The sequence below is a fragment of the Pogoniulus pusillus genome, chromosome Z, assembly GCF_015220805.1.
Source record: "Pogoniulus pusillus isolate bPogPus1 chromosome Z, bPogPus1.pri, whole genome shotgun sequence".
NCBI lineage: Eukaryota > Metazoa > Chordata > Aves > Piciformes > Lybiidae > Pogoniulus > Pogoniulus pusillus.
Window position 1 is genome coordinate 93,667,022 of NC_087309.1, and position 21,835 is coordinate 93,688,856.

The 21,835-nt window shown below is 41.3% G+C and overlaps 1 protein-coding gene across 1 annotated transcript in view; it reads right to left on the bottom strand.

The window, feature by feature from the left end:
• Positions 1 to 1,435: 1,435 nt before the first annotated feature.
• The window catches only part of GRAMD2B (GRAM domain containing 2B), a 71,500-nt gene continuing 51,100 nt past the window's right edge, over positions 1,436 to 21,835 (bottom strand). Inside the window, exons 6-14 of the mRNA XM_064139996.1 lie at positions 21,475 to 21,570; positions 14,692 to 14,763; positions 14,420 to 14,500; positions 13,719 to 13,830; positions 11,538 to 11,660; positions 10,892 to 10,979; positions 10,386 to 10,487; positions 8,781 to 8,871; positions 1,436 to 2,727 (exon numbers count right to left, since the gene is read on the bottom strand). Coding sequence (XP_063996066.1) covers positions 2,686 to 2,727; positions 8,781 to 8,871; positions 10,386 to 10,487; positions 10,892 to 10,979; positions 11,538 to 11,660; positions 13,719 to 13,830; positions 14,420 to 14,500; positions 14,692 to 14,763; positions 21,475 to 21,570 — 807 coding nt within the window. The 3' untranslated portion in view covers positions 1,436 to 2,685. The remainder of the gene's footprint in view (positions 2,728 to 8,780; positions 8,872 to 10,385; positions 10,488 to 10,891; positions 10,980 to 11,537; positions 11,661 to 13,718; positions 13,831 to 14,419; positions 14,501 to 14,691; positions 14,764 to 21,474; positions 21,571 to 21,835) is intronic.

Here is a 21,835-nt window from a genome sequence, read left to right on the forward strand (position 1 = left end):
TTTCCTAATTCTGTAAATTAGCATCTTTGAGAAAAAGCAAACTCCCTTTTTGTTGCTTTGGTTTGCATCACCTACCACAGATGCTGGGTGGACAAGCCCCTTTACTCTTTGACTCCCACTCTTTCAGGAAGCAGATTTTCCTTGTTCGTCATTGCTGTTGATCACTTCTCTCCCTAAAAAGGACTGGGAAAAAACCCTCCCCTTCAGTCACAAGACTGAAGCCCACATTTGAAACCACTTCACTACCACTTCTAAACTTTGCCTCACTGGGGTCTTGCATGTGCTCTGTCACCTAGTCTGGCAATACTGCAGTGCTATACCACTGCACAACTTTGCAGTGACTTCTGAACAGTATGACATAGAGATATCCTTCTCCTCTTTCTAGGAAAAGGAGTAGTGAGGGTACAAGCCAAAGAAATGGCCACTCTGAATTGCATCTGAGTTGATATGACTACAGTTACAACACCAAACACTAGTTGTTTCTTTGGGGTGCAACTTGCTGCTTCTCCATTTGAAAGGCATGGCTACACTTTTGCCTAGACTCACCTTTTCTTGTGTCCTGTTGCAATGGGCTAAAGAGCACACATAACACCTTTGATTACTCATTCATTCTGGCAATCACTTTGTCTGCTTATAGCTAATGATAAGGGGTTAGCCTGACTGCATCACGTAAGGCACATGCCATGTGTTATCTCTCTCCTTGTTTTCTTACAGTATAGCATATTCTTGCTGATGTAATGGAGTAACACACTAATTCAGTTCACCTGGTGGCTATAATCAAGTTTCTTTAAAGTTCCTTTGATAAAGGTGACTCCCGGCATCAAGTTTTAAACCATAAACAGAACTACAGATTCTTGTTACTGATACAGAGTTAAAAGGACGTAACTAGCAAAGAGAAAGGATGAGGTCAGGGTCTGGAACTTAAATAAGCTGCATAACTTTGTAAGCAGACAGTAGGAAAAACCCCCAATGAACAAAACTTTAGTTCAGTAGTTTTCTTATGAATCTGAATATTCCAACAGTTTCATGACAGCTACAGAAGGACAGGCAGAGGCTGCAGTATGGAGTCAAATATCATAGATTTTTGATAGGCTATGCTTACAGGGAATCTCGAGCCAGACAGGCATATTAGTGCTCTCTACACTGCCTGAACACTACAATACTATCCTTTAAGGACAAATCATTTAATGAAACCACACAAATTTCCTCAAAAATCTGGGGCCCGAATTTGCTCCTACTGCTCTGTCATTGCAGTCTGGGAAGACCTCAAGTACAGCTGAGTAAGAGGATGCACATAAGGGATGCAGTTCCTAATGCTTTCTGCTGGATAAAATGTGTACTGCGAGTTAACTCATAACTGTAACTCATAACTAGTGGGTAGCATGTTTGCCTAAAATAACAGAAGGAACTGGCTTCATCCATACAGTACTGAGAATTGTTTTATAAACGTTTATTTAAACACCATAGGCACATTTCACAGAAATGGTTATAAAACACATGGCATATTATAAACAATACTGTCATTTTACAGATACTAGTTATTATCCTAAATATTACTTTTTTAAAAACTACGCAACCTGCTTGGTGAATCAGAAACCCAAAATCCCCAGTTATCCCAACTTAGGCACTGTGAAGAAAGAAAATAATAGCATAACAAAGCAGATGTCTACTTCTGCATTCACTCTGATTGTATTGCTGCATCGTTAATTTGCTAGTTCCTATTATGTAGAAATACCCAGTCTCTGCAGCTGCATATCAAGACTAGATTCTCATCAACTGGAGCAAAACTGCACTTGTTCAACTAACCAAATCTCCACACAACTCCAAAGAAAGCTGACCTGGGAGTCAGCTGGCTGAGAGTCTTCATACTGATTACTTTACGGAACAGAGATAATGAGTGGACCTCGCAGTTCTCCTTATTTGTGCAGATGTCACACTCATACTGCTATTCATAAGGAACCTGATTATAAAATGGCAAGTACACATATATTCCAAGCTTGACTTAATGAAAATTGAATGCCCAGTAGTAACAGACCTTACCCTCAGTGATGCAATACCACAGAAAGTGGAATTATGCCGTTTTACAGCAGCTGAGATCAGAGAACACGTTGAACATTCAGAACGTCACATAATCCAGTCCAGGTGTTTGATTTCTTTAAGATGCAAGGGCACACAATAGTAAAAATGAAGAGCATAAGACTGATCCATAACCATTGTGACACACCAGCTTATTTACACAGTACTTCAGCACAGGAGTCACAACTAAAATTCTTCCTATTTACATCTCTATGACAATAGCCAGAAAGCAAACGGTGATATAAAAGGAGTTGCAGCAGCTTTGCACTGGTATAAGTATGTCTAGAACCAAATAAGGTATAACAGTCATTAATTCACACACAGAGAAAGAAAATCCCCTTATTTTCGAAACATAGATAAATGTAGATCAAAACATACATGCTTTTAAAACATACAGGTACACGCTTGAGAACAAAGTGACTTTTCTGCATTATGACATGAGCTTTACAGTAGTTTACAGTTGGCTTGGACTGAAAATAAAGAAGTTTGAACTCTGGCCAGCAGATCTCCTTTGGAATAGTTTGGACTTAATCTCACGTCTTTTCCAAAGGAAACAATTGTATGATGAGAGAAGAATGAAGTCTAAAGCCATCCAAGAATACTGGTATTTCATTCACCATCTTTGAGTAGTTTTTGTAAGTTGTTTTGTATCTAAAAAAAATAATAATAATAAAAAAAAACCAAACGCTAGGCAGCAGGAAGTATTACATTGCATTAAAAAGACACACTCTACTTTTTGGAATGTCTGTGTGCATTTTAATTCTGTCACAGCTATTCATACCAGTGGAAGTCATGTGGAATGCTTCCTGGTTTTCATATTATGAGTAACTCTTGCAATTCCTCCTGTAGATTCTCTCCTTCCTTAGGTATGAAGAAATAAGATAGGAAAGAACTAAAACTATAAAGAAAGGTACAAGAAATCCAATTATTTTTTACTTGATCAGAACTCAGTAAAAGCCTCAAAGTCTCACTTTCTAGGTTTAAGTAGATAATTCAAATAGTGTTGTAACAGTTTCAGACACAGCTGGCTACAAAGCATGCACAGCAAATTAAGGTCTAAACATCAGCAAATATGTTCCTTCTAGCAGATTGAGTGTATTGTGGTTTATCATTCCTTGGTTGGAGTGAAGGCAATGCCAGCCACTCAAATCTTCAAGGGTGATTTCCACAGACTTATTTTGCACTGACTGTTTATCCAGTTTTTGCCTCCTTGTCCAGATATAGGGAAAACAGGGAGGGTCTCATGTCCTGGCACATGTTAGTAACTAACAATCACTGAGTATAGAAGGTTAGTAAGAGATACTTTGAGGGCTTAATTTGAGGAGCCACTGTACTTCCATTTCAAGTACACCACTTCTTAATCCTACCTCATGATGTAAAACTTTTTCAGGAGAAGCATTTTGGGGAAAGAAAAAAAGTAATTTTGTAAGTCAGTTAACACATACCCTGGAATTTAATTCTAGCTAGCTACATTAGGGTAAGAGAATGAGCAACATTAAGGCTATGTCATGTTTTCTTCCTCTGTTTAACACTTTATCATCTGATAGACATGAAGCATTTCAGTAACCTATTAAATACACAAATGTCAAAGCAAAATTCCACTAATCCATGGCAATTCCTTGACTCTAAGTATGAAGAAGTGCTTGTAAAATAACAAGGTCACACTGGAAAAAGTCGTCACAACATCGCAACTACCTGAGGGGTGGTTGTGGCCAGGAGGAGGTTGCTCTCTTCTCTCAGGTGACCAGCACCAGAACAAGAGGACACAGCCTCAGGCTGCGCCAGGGGAAATTTAGGCTCGAGGTGAGGAGAAAGTTCTTCACTGAGAGAGTGACTGGACACTGGAATGGGCTGCCCGGGGAGGTGGTGGAGTCACAGTCCCTGGAGGTGTTCAAGGCAAGATTGGACGTGGCACTTGGTGCCATGGTCTAGCCTTGAGCTCTGTGGTAAAGGGTTGGACTTGATGATCTGTGAGGTCTCTTCCAACCCAGACGATACTGTGATACTGTGATACTGTAACATACTCTTGCACTGAACATTCTTCATCTGGAGAGTAATTTTTAGTTTTTAACCTAGCTAATTTCTGTGCTCTAGTTTAAAATGCTGTGGTTGCACAGGAAGCAATGGGCGAGGCAAAAAGCTAGACTGAACTTTTATGCCACTTTCGCTGCTGAAGCCGGATGCAACCAGTTACTAGCACTTTTCACTAGGGTATACGAAACAGTTAAGCAACTGCAGTCACATCTCAGATGTTTTCTATCAGTTTTTCAGAAGAATAGGGTCAAACATCCTGCTTTAACAACTTGGGGATCAGATATGCTTGGGATTTGGCTCTGTATGCAGCCACAGGCAATACTAATTTAGTCTGTAAGCAAGGCAGGTGATTGTATACTAAGTAATTTGCAGATCTAAGGGTCCAATCCTGTAGATGCTAACTGAAAGCATGTGAATGACGTAAGACTCTAATTCAGGACATTCTCTGGGAATAGCTGGATGGGATGATCAAATTATCCAGATACCTTTTACTGCTTTCAATGAGAGACTATATAAGGGAGTGGAAGAGTGCCCAGCTTTGCTGCAAAAGGCTGGCTGGGTTCCCACAAAAATGAAGTGAGGTCTTCTGTGAACTATTTTGCCAGCCTGCCTCAGCAGCTGGAATGCCGTAACCTTATAAACAACCAAATTTGGCTAAAGATTGTACCTGCTAATCATCTGGCAAGCAGCTTCCCCTTCTAACATATTGTTATTATCCAGAGCACACAAAGAGTCTATAACTAGGATTATTCTAAACTTTCAAAGTCAGGGGGTTAGAGATGCGGGGGACTGAAACCTCTTTTTGGCAGTCTCTGTAAAACCTGTGCAACACAGGTAAATATATTATATTATGACATTATATAATCCTAGTTTTATGCCATTAAAGAATCTTGGTTTGGGAAAACAAAACAAAACAAAACAAAACTGTGCTGAAACACCTTGGCATGCACTCACATTTTAGAATCACAGGCAAAAATAACCCATGTGACTTAAGCATACAGGAATGCAATTTTATTTTTGCTACACTTTTTTTTTTTTTTATATGCTTGGCCACATACACATTCCATTTCTTACATCTGCACTGGCTGCAGTTGTCAAGGTTTGGGGGCATAGCTGGGACAAGGGGCTGAAAGGGCATCTGCTGTGGGAAGAGGAGAGAGGCTGTCCCTTACTGTACACAGCTGCTCCAGCAGCGAGAAATGGAAGCTGTGATGGGGATAGCTGAACTCCTCAGCCAAGACTGTGGTCAAGTGTCTGTAAAGTGCATTTAAGAAAGAGGAAAAACACCAAACAATGAGTAGGACAGTGTAACAGTGAAAAACAGTTGCAGGAGCAAAGTCTGAGAAGAAAAGGCATCCACAAGAAGTGTTGGATGGAGGAACCTGGGAACTACAGACCTGTCAGCCTGACCTTAGTGCCAGGGAAACTGATGGAGCAGGTTATCTTGAGGGCAATAACTGCGCACCTGAGGGATGGCAAAGGGCTCAGGTCCAGACAGCATGGGTTTAGGAAGGGCAGATCCTGCCTCTCCAACCTGATCTCCTTCTATGATCAGGTAACCCACTTGGTGGATGTGGGGAGGCCTGTGGATATGGTCTATCTGCACTTTAGCAAGGCCTTTGACACTGTCCCCCACAGCAAACTGCTGGCTAAGCTGTCAGCCCATGGCTTGGATGGCAACACTCTGTGCTGGGTTAGGAACTGGCTGGAGGGATGAGCCCAGAGAGTGGTGGTGAATGGTGCCACATCCAGCTGGTGGCCAGTCACTAGTGGTGTCCCTCAAGGATCAGTGCTGGGCCCCATCCTCTTTAACATCTTCATAGATGATCTGGATGAGGGCATGGAGTCAGTCAACAGCAAGTTTGCAGATGACACTAAGCTGGGGGCAGATGTGGCTGGGTTGGAGGGTAGAAGGGCTCTGCAGCAGGACCTTGACCACCTGGACAGATGGGCAGAGTCCAATGGGATGGGGTTCAATAGCTCCAAGTGCAGGGTGCTGCACTTGGGCCACAACAACCCCATGCAGAGCTACAGGCTGGGGTTTGTCATGGAAGGTAGCAGAGCCCTTTTGCAGGCCCCACTTGTACACAGGGTCGTGGCTCACAGAAAGACCAAGTCATCGTAAAATCAAAACAATATTTCTATCTGCTGTTCAGCATCTGCAGAGCCTCTGAGAAGATTTCTCCTCCAGAAGGGTAAAAGGTAAACATTGGCTATGTTTTGAGAAAGGGACCTTGGTTCCCATCGCCCAGTGAACATCTGTTGGGGGCTGACCCCTGAGTGGTCCTACAGGTTGGTTTTGGGTAAGAATTGTCCAATTGTATGAATGGATTATAACTTTGTATCAATCTGTAAAATTAACATAAAATCACCTGAACTGGCTAAACACACCACTTTTGAACACTATAAAAATGCTGCATTTGCCTTAATAGAGAGCTCTTTGCCCTCTCGCTCTCAACCCTGCTCTCCTTCTGAATGGCACCCTGCCTGCACATGCATCGCTCGGCATTCGCACCGCAGCATTAAGAATTACGGCCAGCTCGGCACGAACTCGGCACGAACTCATCAGCCTCAGGGGCCAGGGACGAGCTCAGCCCGGACCTGCAGGAGGCTCAGACAACGCGCCTGAAATTCATAAATACTTTGAAACTCTTCTGAACTACATTTGGACAGTGAGTAACTGACAAACTTTTATTTAGGGACTGAATAATCTCTCAAGACTCAAAGAACTTTCTTAAAAATCACAGACTCTCTTCATTTTTGCCATTTTCTATTTTAATCTGCAACTGCGAACCAAGAACTTACGTGGGATAGTTATAATTAAGTTTGGGGAAGGGGATTTCTAGTGTTTTAGTAATAAACCTTTTAACTTTCCTTTAAAATTCGGCCTTGCATGTTATTCCCCATAAATTCCCCTAAACTCCATTCCATAACAGGCGGAGTGGCTGGAGAGCAGCCAAACAGAAAGGGATCTGGGGGTGCCTGAACATGAGCCAGCAGTGTGCCCAGGTGGCCAAGAGAGCCAGTGGCATCCTGGCCTGCATCAGGAGTGGTGTGGTCAGCAGGAGCAGGGAGGTCATTCTGCCCCTGTACTCTGCCCTGGTTAGACCACACCTTGAGTGCTGTGTTCAGTTCTGGGCTCCCCAGTTTAGGGGGGACGTTGAGATGCTTGAGCATGTCCAGAGAAGGGCAACGAGGCTGGTGAGAGGCCTTGAGCACAAGCCCTCCGAGGAGAGGCTAAGGGAGCTGAGATTGTTTAGCCTAGAGAAGAGGAGGATCAGGGGTGACCTTATTGCTGTCTACAACTACCTGAAGGGTGGCTGTGGCCAGGAGGAGGTTGCTCTCTTCTTTCAGGTGGCCAGCACCAGAACAAGAGGACACAGCCTCAAGCCAAGGGAAATTTAGGCTGGAGGTGAGGAGAAAGTTCTTCACTGAGAGAGTCATTGGACACTGGAATGGGCTGCCCGGGGAGGTGGTGGAGTCGCCGTCCCTGGAACTGTTCAAGGCAGGATTGGATGTGGCACTTGGTGCCATGGTCTAGCCTTGAGCTCTGTGGTAAAGGGTTGGACTTGATGATCTATGAGGTCTCTTCCAACCTTGATGATACTGTGATACTGTGATGTTCATTATGTAGCCCATGGAGAACCCATGGCAAAACAGGTGGTTAATTCCTCAACAGCTGCAGCTCTTAGAGTAGTCCATGCTGCAGCAGTGGGGGGAAAGGTTGAAGAAAGGCACACCAGAGAGGAAATTGCTATGTACAGACTGTGACCCCAACCAGCTGTATTCAGGGGATGAGGAATGAGGCATGAAGTTGGAAGCAAAAAAGTGAAGTTGAGCCTGGGACAGGGTAAACACATTGTTCTATTGTTTGTCCAAATATATTTTAACTGGCACTATATTAAATCACCTTTCCCCAAGTTGAGTCTGTTCTGCCTGCAACAACAAACTAGTAAGCAATTTCCATTACTTTATCTCTTTGCATTCTATTTTCTCCCCCTGCCCTGCTAGGAAGAGAGAGAGAGATCAGATAGGTGGGCATCTAACTACTAGCTAAAGTTAGCCCACCAAAACCCTTAAAGAGGAAGTAAGGTCTGCACACTCACTTTTGTTTTGCATAGGTTTCCAGTTTAAGCCAGTAAATGCATTTACTTTTGTAATGAGAGAGTGGTAACAAGGTTAAGTACAGGGAGTTACTCAATGGGTACAGCAGCATTTGTGCCACTGAAGTGAAACAGGCAAATTCTGGACACTTCATACGAAGAGACTGGCTACATATGCATATCAATATTGCTTCTCTTAATCAAAGCAAAAAACTCAAGACACAATCCCCAGATAGAAAATTCATTAAATAGCAATAAAGGTAAAGTACAGAGCCCTCAGCCTTGATGGAGGAAAAGAGGTAGACAGATCATTACATGCAATAATCACTTAGAAGTGTCCAGCTCGTTACTATTCCTGGCTGTAAGCCTCATCAAGGCAGAACATTAATTCACACCAATATTTGTACTGATGTATAGTCCAGAAAACAAGTTCTTTGTCTAGGAAAGCATGCTAGCTTCTGGTATGAAATCTGGGAGTAATGTTGCACTTTTCATAATAAGAGATCATAGAATTTCTTCAATAAACCAACTGTATATTATCATTTGCATTACATGGTAGGAAATTACCTTTTCCAATACTATAAGATTAGCAGTTAACTCATCACAAAGAGCATCGGTATTAATTTGCAGATGAGATCCCAAACCTTGTGCTGGGCTTCTGTCAAATAGAATGAAGAAGTGAATGTAACAGAAACCAAAAAGAGGGAAACAGAACTGAGAAATATATATACATGGAGATACAGAGGCAACATGGTAAACTGCACTTGTTTACAGAAACAAATGACTAATTCCTAATCTGATACATTTACTATGTGTTACATTTGTTATATGTTACATTTTAATTTAACATATTTGTTACATGTTACATTTGTTATTCACCAGAAGTCTGGATGGAAAACTTTAACGTGATTTCCATTGAAATTAAGTTAAAAAGTTGCCTAAGTTCCACTTCCTGTGATTTAGAGGAAATCAAAAAGTCCACCCCTTCGACACTGTAGAAGTGCACATTATAAGTGTAACTTGTACTGCTCATGATTGGAGCAATAGAAAACAGATCGCTTCTGTAAGAGGTGCACAGCACCTTGCTAACAAAAACACAACAAAAGGGGGAAAACAGCCTTTGACATTGCCTCCTGTAATAGGCAGGTGTACGGCTCTCCTTGAGCTATTGGTGAAATATAAGTGCAAGCCTGTTTACAATATAGAGCATTTTGCTTCCTTTTTCACCAAACACCTGTCTCTGGCTGACGCATAAAAATTCTACTGTTTTCCACAGAAGACAGCTGAGAGCAGTTGGTCCCTAAGCAGCAAAGTCATTGTTCAATATGTCCACAAGTGCATTGTCAGAGTGACTTGTTTGTCATGGATGACCAAATGAAGACAAATTAAGAGACTTTTGAAGCCATATTTTTTGCAGAGCAGTTCAAATTTAAAAAAAAAAAATCAGTTACAAGAAGGGGAGAAGAGTTCATGCAAATTTTGTATGCCGCAGTATAACTTCTCTATTTGATATTTCTTGTCCATGCAACATGAATATGAACATAAAAAAAAAAATAAAATAAAAAGAAACAGATAGTCAGATGACAGCCAGGCTACAGAACAGAACTATGGAACTGTGTCACTTTCCCTATTTCGTCTTCAAATATACAGTCTCTGCTTAGTGCATTTGGGATATCTTCTATTTTAGTTTTTGGTGTGGTTTTGGTTTTTACATTTTTAAAAAACATTTATATTAGCATGACAGTTTTAAAAGAGCTTTAGAAATCATTATACAAGCACATGAGATACATAAGCTGAAATATTATGAAGTATCTTTTGTCATCTTAGGCCAATTACATGACATTAAGACTGAAGACAGAAGTTATAACTTTTCCACAGAACCAATGCCCTGGTAAGGAATTGCTTCAGCAGTTTATACTAAAGTTACTCACAGCTGCTGGAAACATTATCAAGGCAGTAGTACACCATGATACACCACATCTATACTAAAAGTCTTTAAAAGAAAGTAGAAGTGAGGTTAGTATAGATACAAGAACTACAGGATACTAAAGTATCACAACAGCACTACAGTATCACAGTGGTTGCTGGAGAAAATATATAAGCACGATAGATACTGGGAAAAGATTCTAAACCCCCAAAGTTTTACAAGTCTTCACAATCAATTTATCTTACTCCTTAATATGTGAATCAAAGGATGTGATGGAAAGAAGACGTTCCTCCAAGATACTGATTTTGTATCTCATGTAACAAGTAGAAAATACTAATACACAAACACTGGAAGAGAGAAAAAATAAAGTACATCCATTAAGGGAAACTTCAGAGGCACCTGAAAAACCTAATATTAAATAGCTTACATTGTTACATGTACTTTTCAAAGCATCTCAGGAAAACCCATCACTGTCATTCAGACATACCCAACCTTGATTATGGCTTTCCTAAGTGACAGGTAAAATGAACTTGCAAGCAATTAAACATTTCCTAAACTAATGACTCTTTGGTTTAAAAAAGTGAAAAGCCCACTAAGTAAGCCCTTCACTAGTATTTCTACTTCTCAGGAGTATGCAGGCCACAATTCTCAGTAATTCCCTTTTTTCAAGTGAAGCTTAGGTTGTATTAATCTATGTAAACACAAGAAAAGCCTATTATTTGGACAGTCTTAGTATGAACTGCTAACTTACAGAATGGCATAAAATATAAGTATGTGGTTCAGAGATAAGAGCTTCTGAGACTTCACTTTTTTGAAAAATCCAAAGGCTTTAGCATGGCCTGCAAGGGGAAAAACCAAATGTTACTATGATCAAGGAAGACCATGGCATACAGTGTTTTGAAGCATGAAACAGACAAAATAAACAGGGAAAAATAAGAAGGTGGTCTTCCAAATTATGTGAACTGACCAAGATACACAGTTTTTAAGAGAGAATTTAACAAAAAAAAAAAGTTTATTCTGCTTCTTGTGTTGCTTTTGAAAGTAGGGACATATTTATCGTACTGTAGGAAGGTCTTCAGGATGTGTAGTAGATTGCATTGTTTGAAAAGAAAAACAAAAAAGGAACAAATGAAAAACCCAAACAAAAATTACCCAAAATTGACTTCTAGCTGTAACAATTTTGATTTTTTTTTTCCCCAAAGGAAATGGACAGGACTGTTATTTCTCAGCATCCTTCATCTCAGCACTGAAGACACAGTTCCTGTGTGACTGTCCTAAGTTGTCCTGCTTTGCAAGGCAGTTGCACTCAATCTCTGGAAGTCCTTTCCAGCCCCTGCCATTCTATGATTCTGTGATTTCAACTAATGTCAGCTCAAAATCTACCCTTGATATCTTACCATTCTGAGGACTGCTCCGGGCTCTTCCATCAGGTCCGCATTTACTGTGTGCATCTGAACGGGCAGACTTCGCTTCGGTCTTGGAAACTTTTAACTGAGTCTGTGTCTCAACAACATGATAATCTGTCAAAAGCAAGATTTTTAATGAATCTGAACTACGGTGATACTGTGATACTGTGATACGAAGTTAAAGGAAGCTGTTGGTAACCTAAATTAGACAAGGAGTATGGAGGGGAAGGGAAGGATTTTAAAAGGTGGATTTCTGGACTTGGGATATAAAGCAGCAGTTGGTTTAGTACCCCTGAAACAGATTACACAGTAATTACATAACATCACAAAACAAAGAAGCAACTAGACTTGAGGATGATGATGTATGCACCTTTGAAAGATGGCAACTTGTGCAAATTTTGACTATTATCACTGAATTTCCAGTCAGAAGATGACACATACAAAAAAAAAAAAAAATCTCTAAAAAAGGCCTGAATATGCTAGACTAACAATTCCAAATTGCTTTAGCAGCAACATCAAATGAAGATATTGCATTGTTACCTTAAAGAGGAAATTATAACTCCCTTTCATGACTGTTTTTTAAATTCAGATGTCTCAAAAGTGATGGGACAGAAAAATCCAGTCACACTCAATTTTGCTCATCCTGGACTTCTCTAATGATGCATAGTAAACAGAATCATAAGTGACAGGTGTTCTCCCCACAGCCCTCAATTCTTCTGCTTAAGGTGATTCTTGAATTGGATATTGGGTTTTTACTTATGAAAAAAAAAAGCAGTAAGGGTTGAAGCAGTTATTAACTGTAAAGAACCAAGGCAGCAAGTTAAATAATTGTTTACAATCAATGTAGTAAGCAATGATACCACAATTTAGTCACTGCTTCACAAACATCACCAACTAAAAATACATACACAGTAAATACCAGAGACCAGTGAAAGCAAATAGATCCAAATCATACTCCTGAATGAAAGATAACAAAAAAGGAAAACAATAAAAAGCCAATGTGACTGAAAACCATTACATTTAAAAGTAATTTTAAGAGTTTATCATATAAATTCTTCTAGTCAAGATGGAACTGAGAGTAAAAACAGCATGATGACAGGTTACTATATTAACGCATATTAATTGTACAGCAAAATAACACTCCGGGTTTTACAAACAACATTCAGTGAGTGCTACATAAATTAGGTTGTGCTAAACTTACATGCAGCGAGCTCCTACACAGTATTTCTTCTAATGAGGTGAAGAACTTGAGGGATATGAGATTACAAAGAACAGTGTTAAGAATGAACAAGTTTGGACAGCATTTTCAAGTGTCTTTAAAACGACAAAGAGTAAAATGAAGGCTTAAAAAATAAACCCAGAAAAACATGTCCAAAATAATTTTTTGATGACCAAAACCAGGTAGAGAGTTAATTTTCTCCCCAGTAGCTGTACAGTAATGTGATTTTGGATTTGGTGTGACAACAGGGCTGACAATACACTGATGTTTTGATTTCTGCTAAGTAGTATTTACACTAAATTAAAGAATTCTCAGTTTGCCATGCTCTGCCAGTGAACAGGTGCACAACATGCTGGGAAGCAGCATGGCCTAGACAGTCTACCTGAACTACCTAAAGGGATATTCCATACCATAGAACATCACATTCAGTGTATAAACTGGAGGGCATTGGCCAGTGGGGACAGAACACTGTTTGAGTATGGGTGAGTGGGTAATTGCATTGTGTACCACTTGCTTTTTCTTGGCTTTTATTTCTCTCTTTTTGGTATACTAATTTTCATTATTACAGTAATGGTACTGATAATAGTAACAGCAACAACAACAATACTGTAGTTACTAAATTGGTCCTATCTCAACCCATGAATTTTACCTGTCTCTCTTCTCCCCAACTCTCTACCTCCTTCTGGTGCTTATTTGCCAGCTGGGGCTAAATTCCAAAAAACTCCTGTTCTGTATCTACTAGCATAACTGATGAGGGATGTGAGGAGTGGTTAGTACATAAATAAGCAATTGGAAGCAGTAGTGACATATCAGATCTCCTGCTGACAAGCCATTGCCCAAGTCTGGATTGCAAAGGGATGCAATAATGGAAAAAGCTATCATGGCTTTGAGGAATATCTTAAAAACTAAGCTAAGCCATTCAAATTTTCTTGGGGCCCCATGATTCCAGTCACCTTGGAAGCATTCCAGCTCTGGAGTCTGAGAGCCTGTACTGCTGGACTCTCCCATCTCCTGTCTCCGCTGCTGTACTATTCCATCCAGATCAGAATAGTCTTCATTGAAATCCTGATGGGAAGAAAGTCATGAGAAGCAATAACTGATATCATCATGTAGATATTGAGTTAGCAAAATAAGCCCCGTATCACTATCAGAATCCAAGCCTCATCCCCTGCCTTCAACTAAATGAAGAGAGTGTTTGTAGAAAAAAAAGTCTGTTACATTAGACAAATTGAGAAGTCTAGGACAGAGATTACTAGAACTAGACTATGGTTATCACATGTGGCTACATAGCTCTTTCAGATGTCTGAACTGGCTCACAGTGTAAAGTTCCCAGCTTGAAAAACTGTCCATAGCAGAGGAAGAAGCAAGGTTATATCACTACAGAACATGGTGAAACCTGACTGCTACATAGAGATATGTATAGTACACAAACCTTGAATACATCCAAAGCATACTCATGTATATACACTGCATATAATCAGATCGTATTATACTTATGCTAGTCATTCCAGCTGCTTCCTAATGTTAAAACACTTGTGGAACTTTTAGAAACAGATGTCATGATTTCCTTCAGTTTCCTTTCTTCAGTCATTTTAGGGAGTACTTGCAATGAAAAATGCCACGGAACAAAAGAATAAACACCTAAGTGATTTACCAGGGGCAGGGTTGTAGGACGATCAGCTCCGAAGCTGTTCTCTGCAGAAGATGGATTTGGACTGTTGCCCACGCTTCTATTCTGGAAAAAAAAAGCAGCAGTGTTAACAAGGAACACACCCAGAAATGACCTAGCATTTTGTGCTAGTTTGAAGCTAGCTAGCTAGAACGTTTTGGTGAGCAGAACTAGACTACAGGCTGTGAAAGACAAACAAGGGTGATGTAATACAGAACATAAAGCTACATAACCTCTTCACTCCCATTAGTACTTACCTCAAGATGTCTACAGATACATTTTAACAGCTTGTATGTGGTATCTCTGGAGAGTAAGGACACAAACATGTACTGAAAAACAAAAATTCCACAACTGTTTGAGAAAAGACATACAGTACAAGCTTGCTTTAACCTGGTGGCTTTGATGACCAAATAACAATTGCAGAACTTCTGTGTTGCAGGAAAAAACGCCACTGAAGCCTATGACCTGAGGCCAATCACAAGGAGCACAGCACAGGCATGTAAAAGTTATGTTCTGCTGCAGGAATCAGACTATAGTTCAGATCAGTTCTTATTTTAGAAATCTTTTCATGCAATGTTTTACCTACCACTTCAGAAAGGTAAACAAAACATTTTTTTTTGCACAATCTCCTGCATCCACAAAGTATTTACGCCAGGAAAAAGGGTTTGTCCTAAAAGCTGGACTAAGGGTAATCACATCTGCTACTGATTGATGTGCTTACTGTTGAAGCTAATGAAGCTTCATTCAAATTTTCAGAGCCAGCTGGGTCTAGTCTGGGTGATTTCCAAACTGTGTAGGGGGTGGGTAACACCCAAACCATCACATCCTTCGAATTTTGGCACTCCAACCTGGAGCAAATTGATTTTGAGTGATTGTTAATTAACTCTGGGAATCAGAATGAAGCTAATGAAGCTATTTTTCTTAGGGAGGCTATTGCATGGCCTGTCCTCTGCTTTCATGTTTACAACTGGCTCTAAGCCAAAACTGGTTACCTTTTGTTTAATTTCATTTTGAGGAAGATCAAATCCAAACTTACATCCATTTTTTGGAGTTGTGGGGATTTCATCCTTGGCAATATAGGGCTTAACATCACTGTGTCTTTTACCAGTAACACTACAGGAACATTTACCAGTAGCATTACAGGAAATGGAAATAATTCTGCTTTATCTACAGCTTTAATGTGAGTAATCTTACCTAAGACCCAGGCACCAAACCCTTGTCCTGAATTTTATTCAGATGAGACTGTGGTATTTCTGTCATGTGTAATCTCAGTCTTATAATTTTGATTTTCATATTAATTTTGGCATTACGTAAGAGAAATTGGAGTGTGATGCCTTTAAGAAGTAAAAAGAAGGGGCCGGTGCACCAGACAAATGACAAACAGAGTGAGATAAACGGCAATATAAATGTAAACACTGATAGCTTGATGGGGGAGAGCAACTGGGGAGGCACCACTACACCTCCTCCCTTCAATAGTGGGAAAGCTGTCAATGTTCCCACCAAAAACAATAACATAGCACAATGCCTAGGAACACAGAGAACTACTCAAACTCAAGATGTTTCTTCAACCAATTCAACTAATTCAGCCAGTTCAACTCCTTAAGCAGTAGGAGACCCTAAGGCAGATCTGAACTCACAGGCCCCAGGTCAGACCCCTAGTAATTCAGACCCACTAGAGGGAACCTCAGCCCAGTTTCTCTTGGTGCCAGCCAAAGCCCAGGTTAAGACAAAACATTTGACAAAGAGTGATTCAGAAGAGGACTCAGGGGACGGTACCTCTGGTGCACAAGAGGAGGAAGAGGAGACATACAGTATTCGAGATCTGGCAAACATACTTAGATCTCAGTACTCTGACCAGAGGAGCACTGCGGGATTGCCTGCCAAGAAAGAGGACGGTTCCAATGAGTTTAAGAGTGCTCTAAGGAAAGGTCTGTTTCTAGACCAGGGACATCCAGATCAACAAGAGGAAGAGGAGAAGGATGACATCTAGGATTCCAACAATCCACTCAGAGAGGTCAGGGAAGTTAGAAAGGAATACTCAAGGGAATTAGGAGAGCCAATCATAAGCTGGCTGGTAAGATGCTGTACTATTGGTGCAAATGTCCTTCAGGTAGGAGACAAGTCTGCCAAGCAGCTATGACCACTAACCAAGGAGAGTGGAGTGGACAAATACCTAGCAAGTCCTCTTGGTAAGGTTAGCTTGTGGGCACGCCTTCTGTTGGCTGTGGCTATGAGATATCCTTCCCAAGATGATCTACCATGGGCAGCCAAGAAGTAGAACACCACTGAGCAGGGAATTAAGCTTCTGAAGGAGTTTGCTGTGAAGGAAGTGCTTTATGGAGATCATGGCACACATGAGCCTGATGACATTCCTCTGGGAACAGGTCTTATGAAGAAGCTTATTAAACTTGCTCTTTCTTCCTATGCTAACAGCTTGTCTGGCAGGTTTCTATCAAGGAGTGATAATGGAAGGTCTTACACTGTTGGTGAATTCACTGACCAGTTCAGGTAGACAGAGGACAGCTTGTCACATTCTGATATGGACTCTGCTATAAAAACTATGACTACAGAGATGAAAGAGATAAAGAATGACATTAAAGATAGTATTGAGAGAACTGAAGGAGGAAATCAAAACCTCAATTTCCAATCTGGCAAGGGATACAATCCCTGCGTCATCCGAATGGCTGCATGTTTCTGCCATCAGGAACAGATGCCCACCTCCTGCAAGGCAACTCCACCTTAGCAGGAGGAGACAAATTCCACCTAGACATCAGCAATTACATGTGTCACTGTGGATAATTCTGCGTAACTGCTATGGGGAGAATATGAACAAGTGGGATGGTCAGCCTACTTCAGCTCTTTCAAAGAGAGTCAGGGAACAGCAGAGGGGCAGAAACAGAGGCAGCAATGCCAGAAAAGTAGCTATCACTTCTTCAGCTCCTCAGAGCAACTGCAATTATTCCAACAATTGCAATTTCTTTCACAACACCACCAATCATTGTGTACACCCCACATGCCATGTTCAGCATTAGGGGTGCCCTGCCTCCAGCCAGCAGGAGGAAAGGGATAGTGGAGAAAACTGAAGCTATTGAAATGTATTCATGAGGTGGCCTGGCAGTTCAAAAGTTTGGAAATACAGGGCTTTAGTTGACACAGGTGGTCAGTGTACTTTATTGCCATCAAACTGCAAGGGACACAGTCTATCACTATTTCTGGAATCACTGGTGGATCACAAGAGTTAACTAAGTTGCAGGCAAAGTTGGTAAAGAGTGGAAGAAACATACTATTGTAACTGGTCCTGATGGGCCTTGCATTCTGCGAATTGACTTTTTGAGACAAGGTTGTTTCAAAGATCATAAGGGTCATAAAAGGGCTTTTAGAATAGCATCTGTAGAGATTGAGGATGGTAGACTGACATTGTCCATTAGACCTGAACTTTCAGATGAATCTGCAGTTGTGGGACATCATGACATAGAGGATCTGGAGCTGCCAACTACTCCTCAAACTGTACACCACAGGCAGCACAGAACCAACTGTGACTCTTTGTTGCCCAATCATGAGCTGATTCAGCATCTGGAGAGTCAGGCTGTCATTGAGAAAGCTCATTCACCTTTCAACAGTCCCATCTGGCCTGTGCGCAAGCCTAATGGAGACTGACAGTAGATTTTCGTGCTCACAAAGAGGTGACTCCACCCATGAGTGCAGCTGTCTCAGACATTCCAGCATGAGCTAAAATCAAAGGAAGCCAAATGGTATGCTACCATAGACATTGCTAATGCTTTCTTCTCTATCCCCATAGTAAAGGAGTGCAGGCCTCAGTTTGCATTCACCTGGAGAGGAATACAGTACCAGTTCAAATGTTTGTCTCAGGGGTAGAAACACAGCTTAACCATCTGTCACTCACTCATCCACAATGCACTGGAGAAAGGTAAAGCTCCAGAGCACATACAGTTCATCGACGACATCATTGTGTGGGACCAAACTGCTGAGGAAGTCTTTGAGAAAGGTAACAAAATCACTGACATTCTGTTTCAAGCAGGTTTTGCCATTAAGAGAGAGAAGGTCAAAGGACCTGCCAGTGAAATTCAGTTTCTAGGAGTGCAGTGACAGGATGGTTGCCATCACATTCCACAGGATGTGATTAACAAAGTCTCCACCATGGCACTTCCCACAAATAGGAAGGACACTCTATCTTTTTCGGGTGCTATGGGATTTTGGAGACTACACATTCCTGGATTCAGTCAAATTGTCAAACCTCTGCATGATGTGACTCGTAAGAGAAACAATTTTGAGTGGGGACCTGAGCAACAAGCAGTCCTCAATCAGATCAAGCGAGAAGTAGTCCATGCAGTGGCCTTGGGACCTGTATGATCTGGTTCAGACATTAAGAACATTCCGTACACGGCTGCGAGTGACAATGGTCCAACTTGGAGCCTCTGGCAGAGATCTCCAAATGGGATATGTGGTCATCCACTTGGTTTCTAGGGGCATAGCTACAGAGGTTCGGAGGCAAATTACACCCCAACAGAGAAACAGATACTAGCAGCATATGAAGGAGTGAGAGCAGCCTTTGAAGTGATTTGAACTGAGTCACAATTGCTTTTACCTCCTAGATGGCCAGTTTTGGACTGGATGGTCAAAGGCAAGGTACATCACCACATCATGCAACCACAGATGCAACCTGGTCTGAATGGATGGCTTTGATAACCCAACGAGCACAAATGGGTAATCTTGATTGAGCTTGTCTGGTGGAGGTGATCACCAGCTGGCCAGAAGGCACAGACTGCACAAAACCTTCAGAGGAGAAAGTAACCCGTGAGAGTTCTCAGCAATACTCTGAGTGAAACAGACACGGGTGGATTGTGCTAGTTAGAAGCAAGCTAGAATGTTTTGGTGAGAAGAACTAGATTACAGGCTGTGAAAGACAAACAAGGGTGATGTCTACTTCACTCACAGGCTTGCTGAGATGTATAAGAACAAGTATCCAAATACAGATAAGGCACTTCTTCTTCCTGGGGCACTGCCTGAGCTGCACTTCTCTCTAACCGCTCTGCCACCTCTCTGATTAATCCACTTTGCTTCTTAACCTCTGGCCAAACCTCCATTCTTCCTTGAGACTGGGGTAAGGTTGAGATTGGTGGGGAGAAGGTGGAAGGGTGGTTGGGAGCCCCTCCTGGGGACTCAGGTTTCTGGGAGAGGTGTTGTTTCTGTATTACCTTTTACCTTGTATATTTCTGTACATAAATGTATATATTGTAAATATCTTCTTGTATATTGTGCTAAGCTGTAAATACAAGCTTCATTCAGATTTCCAGAGCCAGCTGAGTCTAGTCTGGGTGATTTCCAAAGTGTGTGTGTGTGGGGCAGATAACATCCAAAGCACTACATGGAGTATAATTGTAAGCAATTATGTTTTGTGCATTTAAGGTGTTGTTTCTTATGTAACGGACAACTAAATGAAAGAATACTGCCAGAGCTGCCAATAAGGCAGGTAATCCTTTGTGCATGTACATTCTGATCCAGCAGTCTCAGTTCTTTCATTACCACTACACAGTAGTCTCAAAAATTGGGGAATGATAGATTACAGAGCAGCTGGCAAAAAGAGATTCTGTTTATTTTCTCACCAAGTTCTATACAACTGTGTTTATTGCAGATCCAAAGGAATAAGACAGGGTGTTTGCAAGCTGAAGAAAAAAAAAACAAACAACAAAAAAAACGACAAAACACACCCACACCAAAACCCCCTAAAAATGGTCCCAGCCTATCACAACAATGCAAGCAAGAAAACCTAGAAACATCTGTGGTGGGAGGTCCAAATTATATCTAAAATGTGTATCCAAGACATATGTCTGCATGTCCTAAACACCTACCTGAATACCCACCTTGTCCTTCTCCCCTGCCCCCCACCTTTTTTCCCAGTAGGAAGCTGGAGACACCATATTTGATCTTGTTTTGCACCCTACTTTGTTTTTCACAAGCACAGGTTATGGATGCTAGGCACGTGCAACTCCCCTTTTTGGTGAAATAACCTAGGATTGGCTCTAGGGGTGTTTCCATCTGTTGCTATTGGTTAACAACATTTGCCAAAATGCTTAAAAATTAGCCAACTTGTTTGTTTGCTGCTGCGTTTGCTGCTTGCTACTTGTCTTGTTTCTCTCACAAACACATGTTGACCCTGCCTGTCTCTGGAACTGAGACAAGGGATTGAAACCACTTGCCTGGTTCTGGGAGCAGCTACCTGTCTGAGCTCAGCCAAGCCCGAATCTGTGTGACTCTAGCCGAGTCTAGCTAACGACCTAGCAACAGCCTAGCACCGAGTTACTACATCAGGACCTGCCGGCCCACAGCTCCAGCCCGAGGGACGACTCCTTTCCTATACATAGCATGCATCAGACTGCTCCGGCCCCCATAAATCTGGATCCTGCTTCGCCCAGGTGGCTAACTGCTCCAATGACCTCCTGATAATCAGAGGATCTGCCTCCTGTCCATGAATCTTCTCAGACAACGTGCTCAATTTGAACTATGCAAACAGCAACCTGCTCCCCGCCAACCTCGGCACAGTAACTTAGTGGAAGGCCACCATGTGGCTGGGACTATATTTTTCCTTGTTCATGCTTCTACATATACTTTTGGACTATCAATATTGAGACTCTGACCAGTGAGTAAACTAACTCTCTTTTCTAAAATTTGTGAAAGTTTATGTTTAACTTTTAAGTGGCAGTATGTGCTGCAATACTCTCTGCAGTTGTTTAAATGTTCTAAAACCTTTCCTAAAATTGTTTAAAAATCCATCTGGTTGTACATATACATTCTGCAAAATTAGTTTTACCAACTGCATAAAAGAATTTGTGTGTGTGTTAACTGTAAATAACTTTGGGGAAAAATGTCTTTATATATTTAATAAACTAATCATTTTTATATCAGCCTCATCATAACTCACACCTAGCCCAGATTCAAACCCATCTTCATCCCATAGGAAACCACACCCTTCAGGGCTGCAAGCAGAGAGTGCAGTACCTTTGCTCTTCAGCAGTACTTACCCTGTCTGTAACTGTTGCTATGATCAGAGCATTTGGCACAAGAAGAGCAGTTTTGGTTTTCTTCAAAAGTGTCACTGAAAGTACAGGTATACTAATCTGAAACAACACCAATGTAGTATTAGTCCAAATATGTGCATATATATATGCATGCTTTTTCACAAGGTGCCAGTCTAACAACCATGACAAATCAGTCTTCAACACTTCCTTTAAAAAAAATTCTGTGATATAACCCTGATTACTAATATGTTACATGGAGCAGGTACAGTTTCAGATTGTGATAAATAGGAGCATGATTTGTGTTGGGAGGAAACAAAGGATGGGAGGAGATTTGCCTCCCTGGAATGGAGAATTAGTGGTAGGA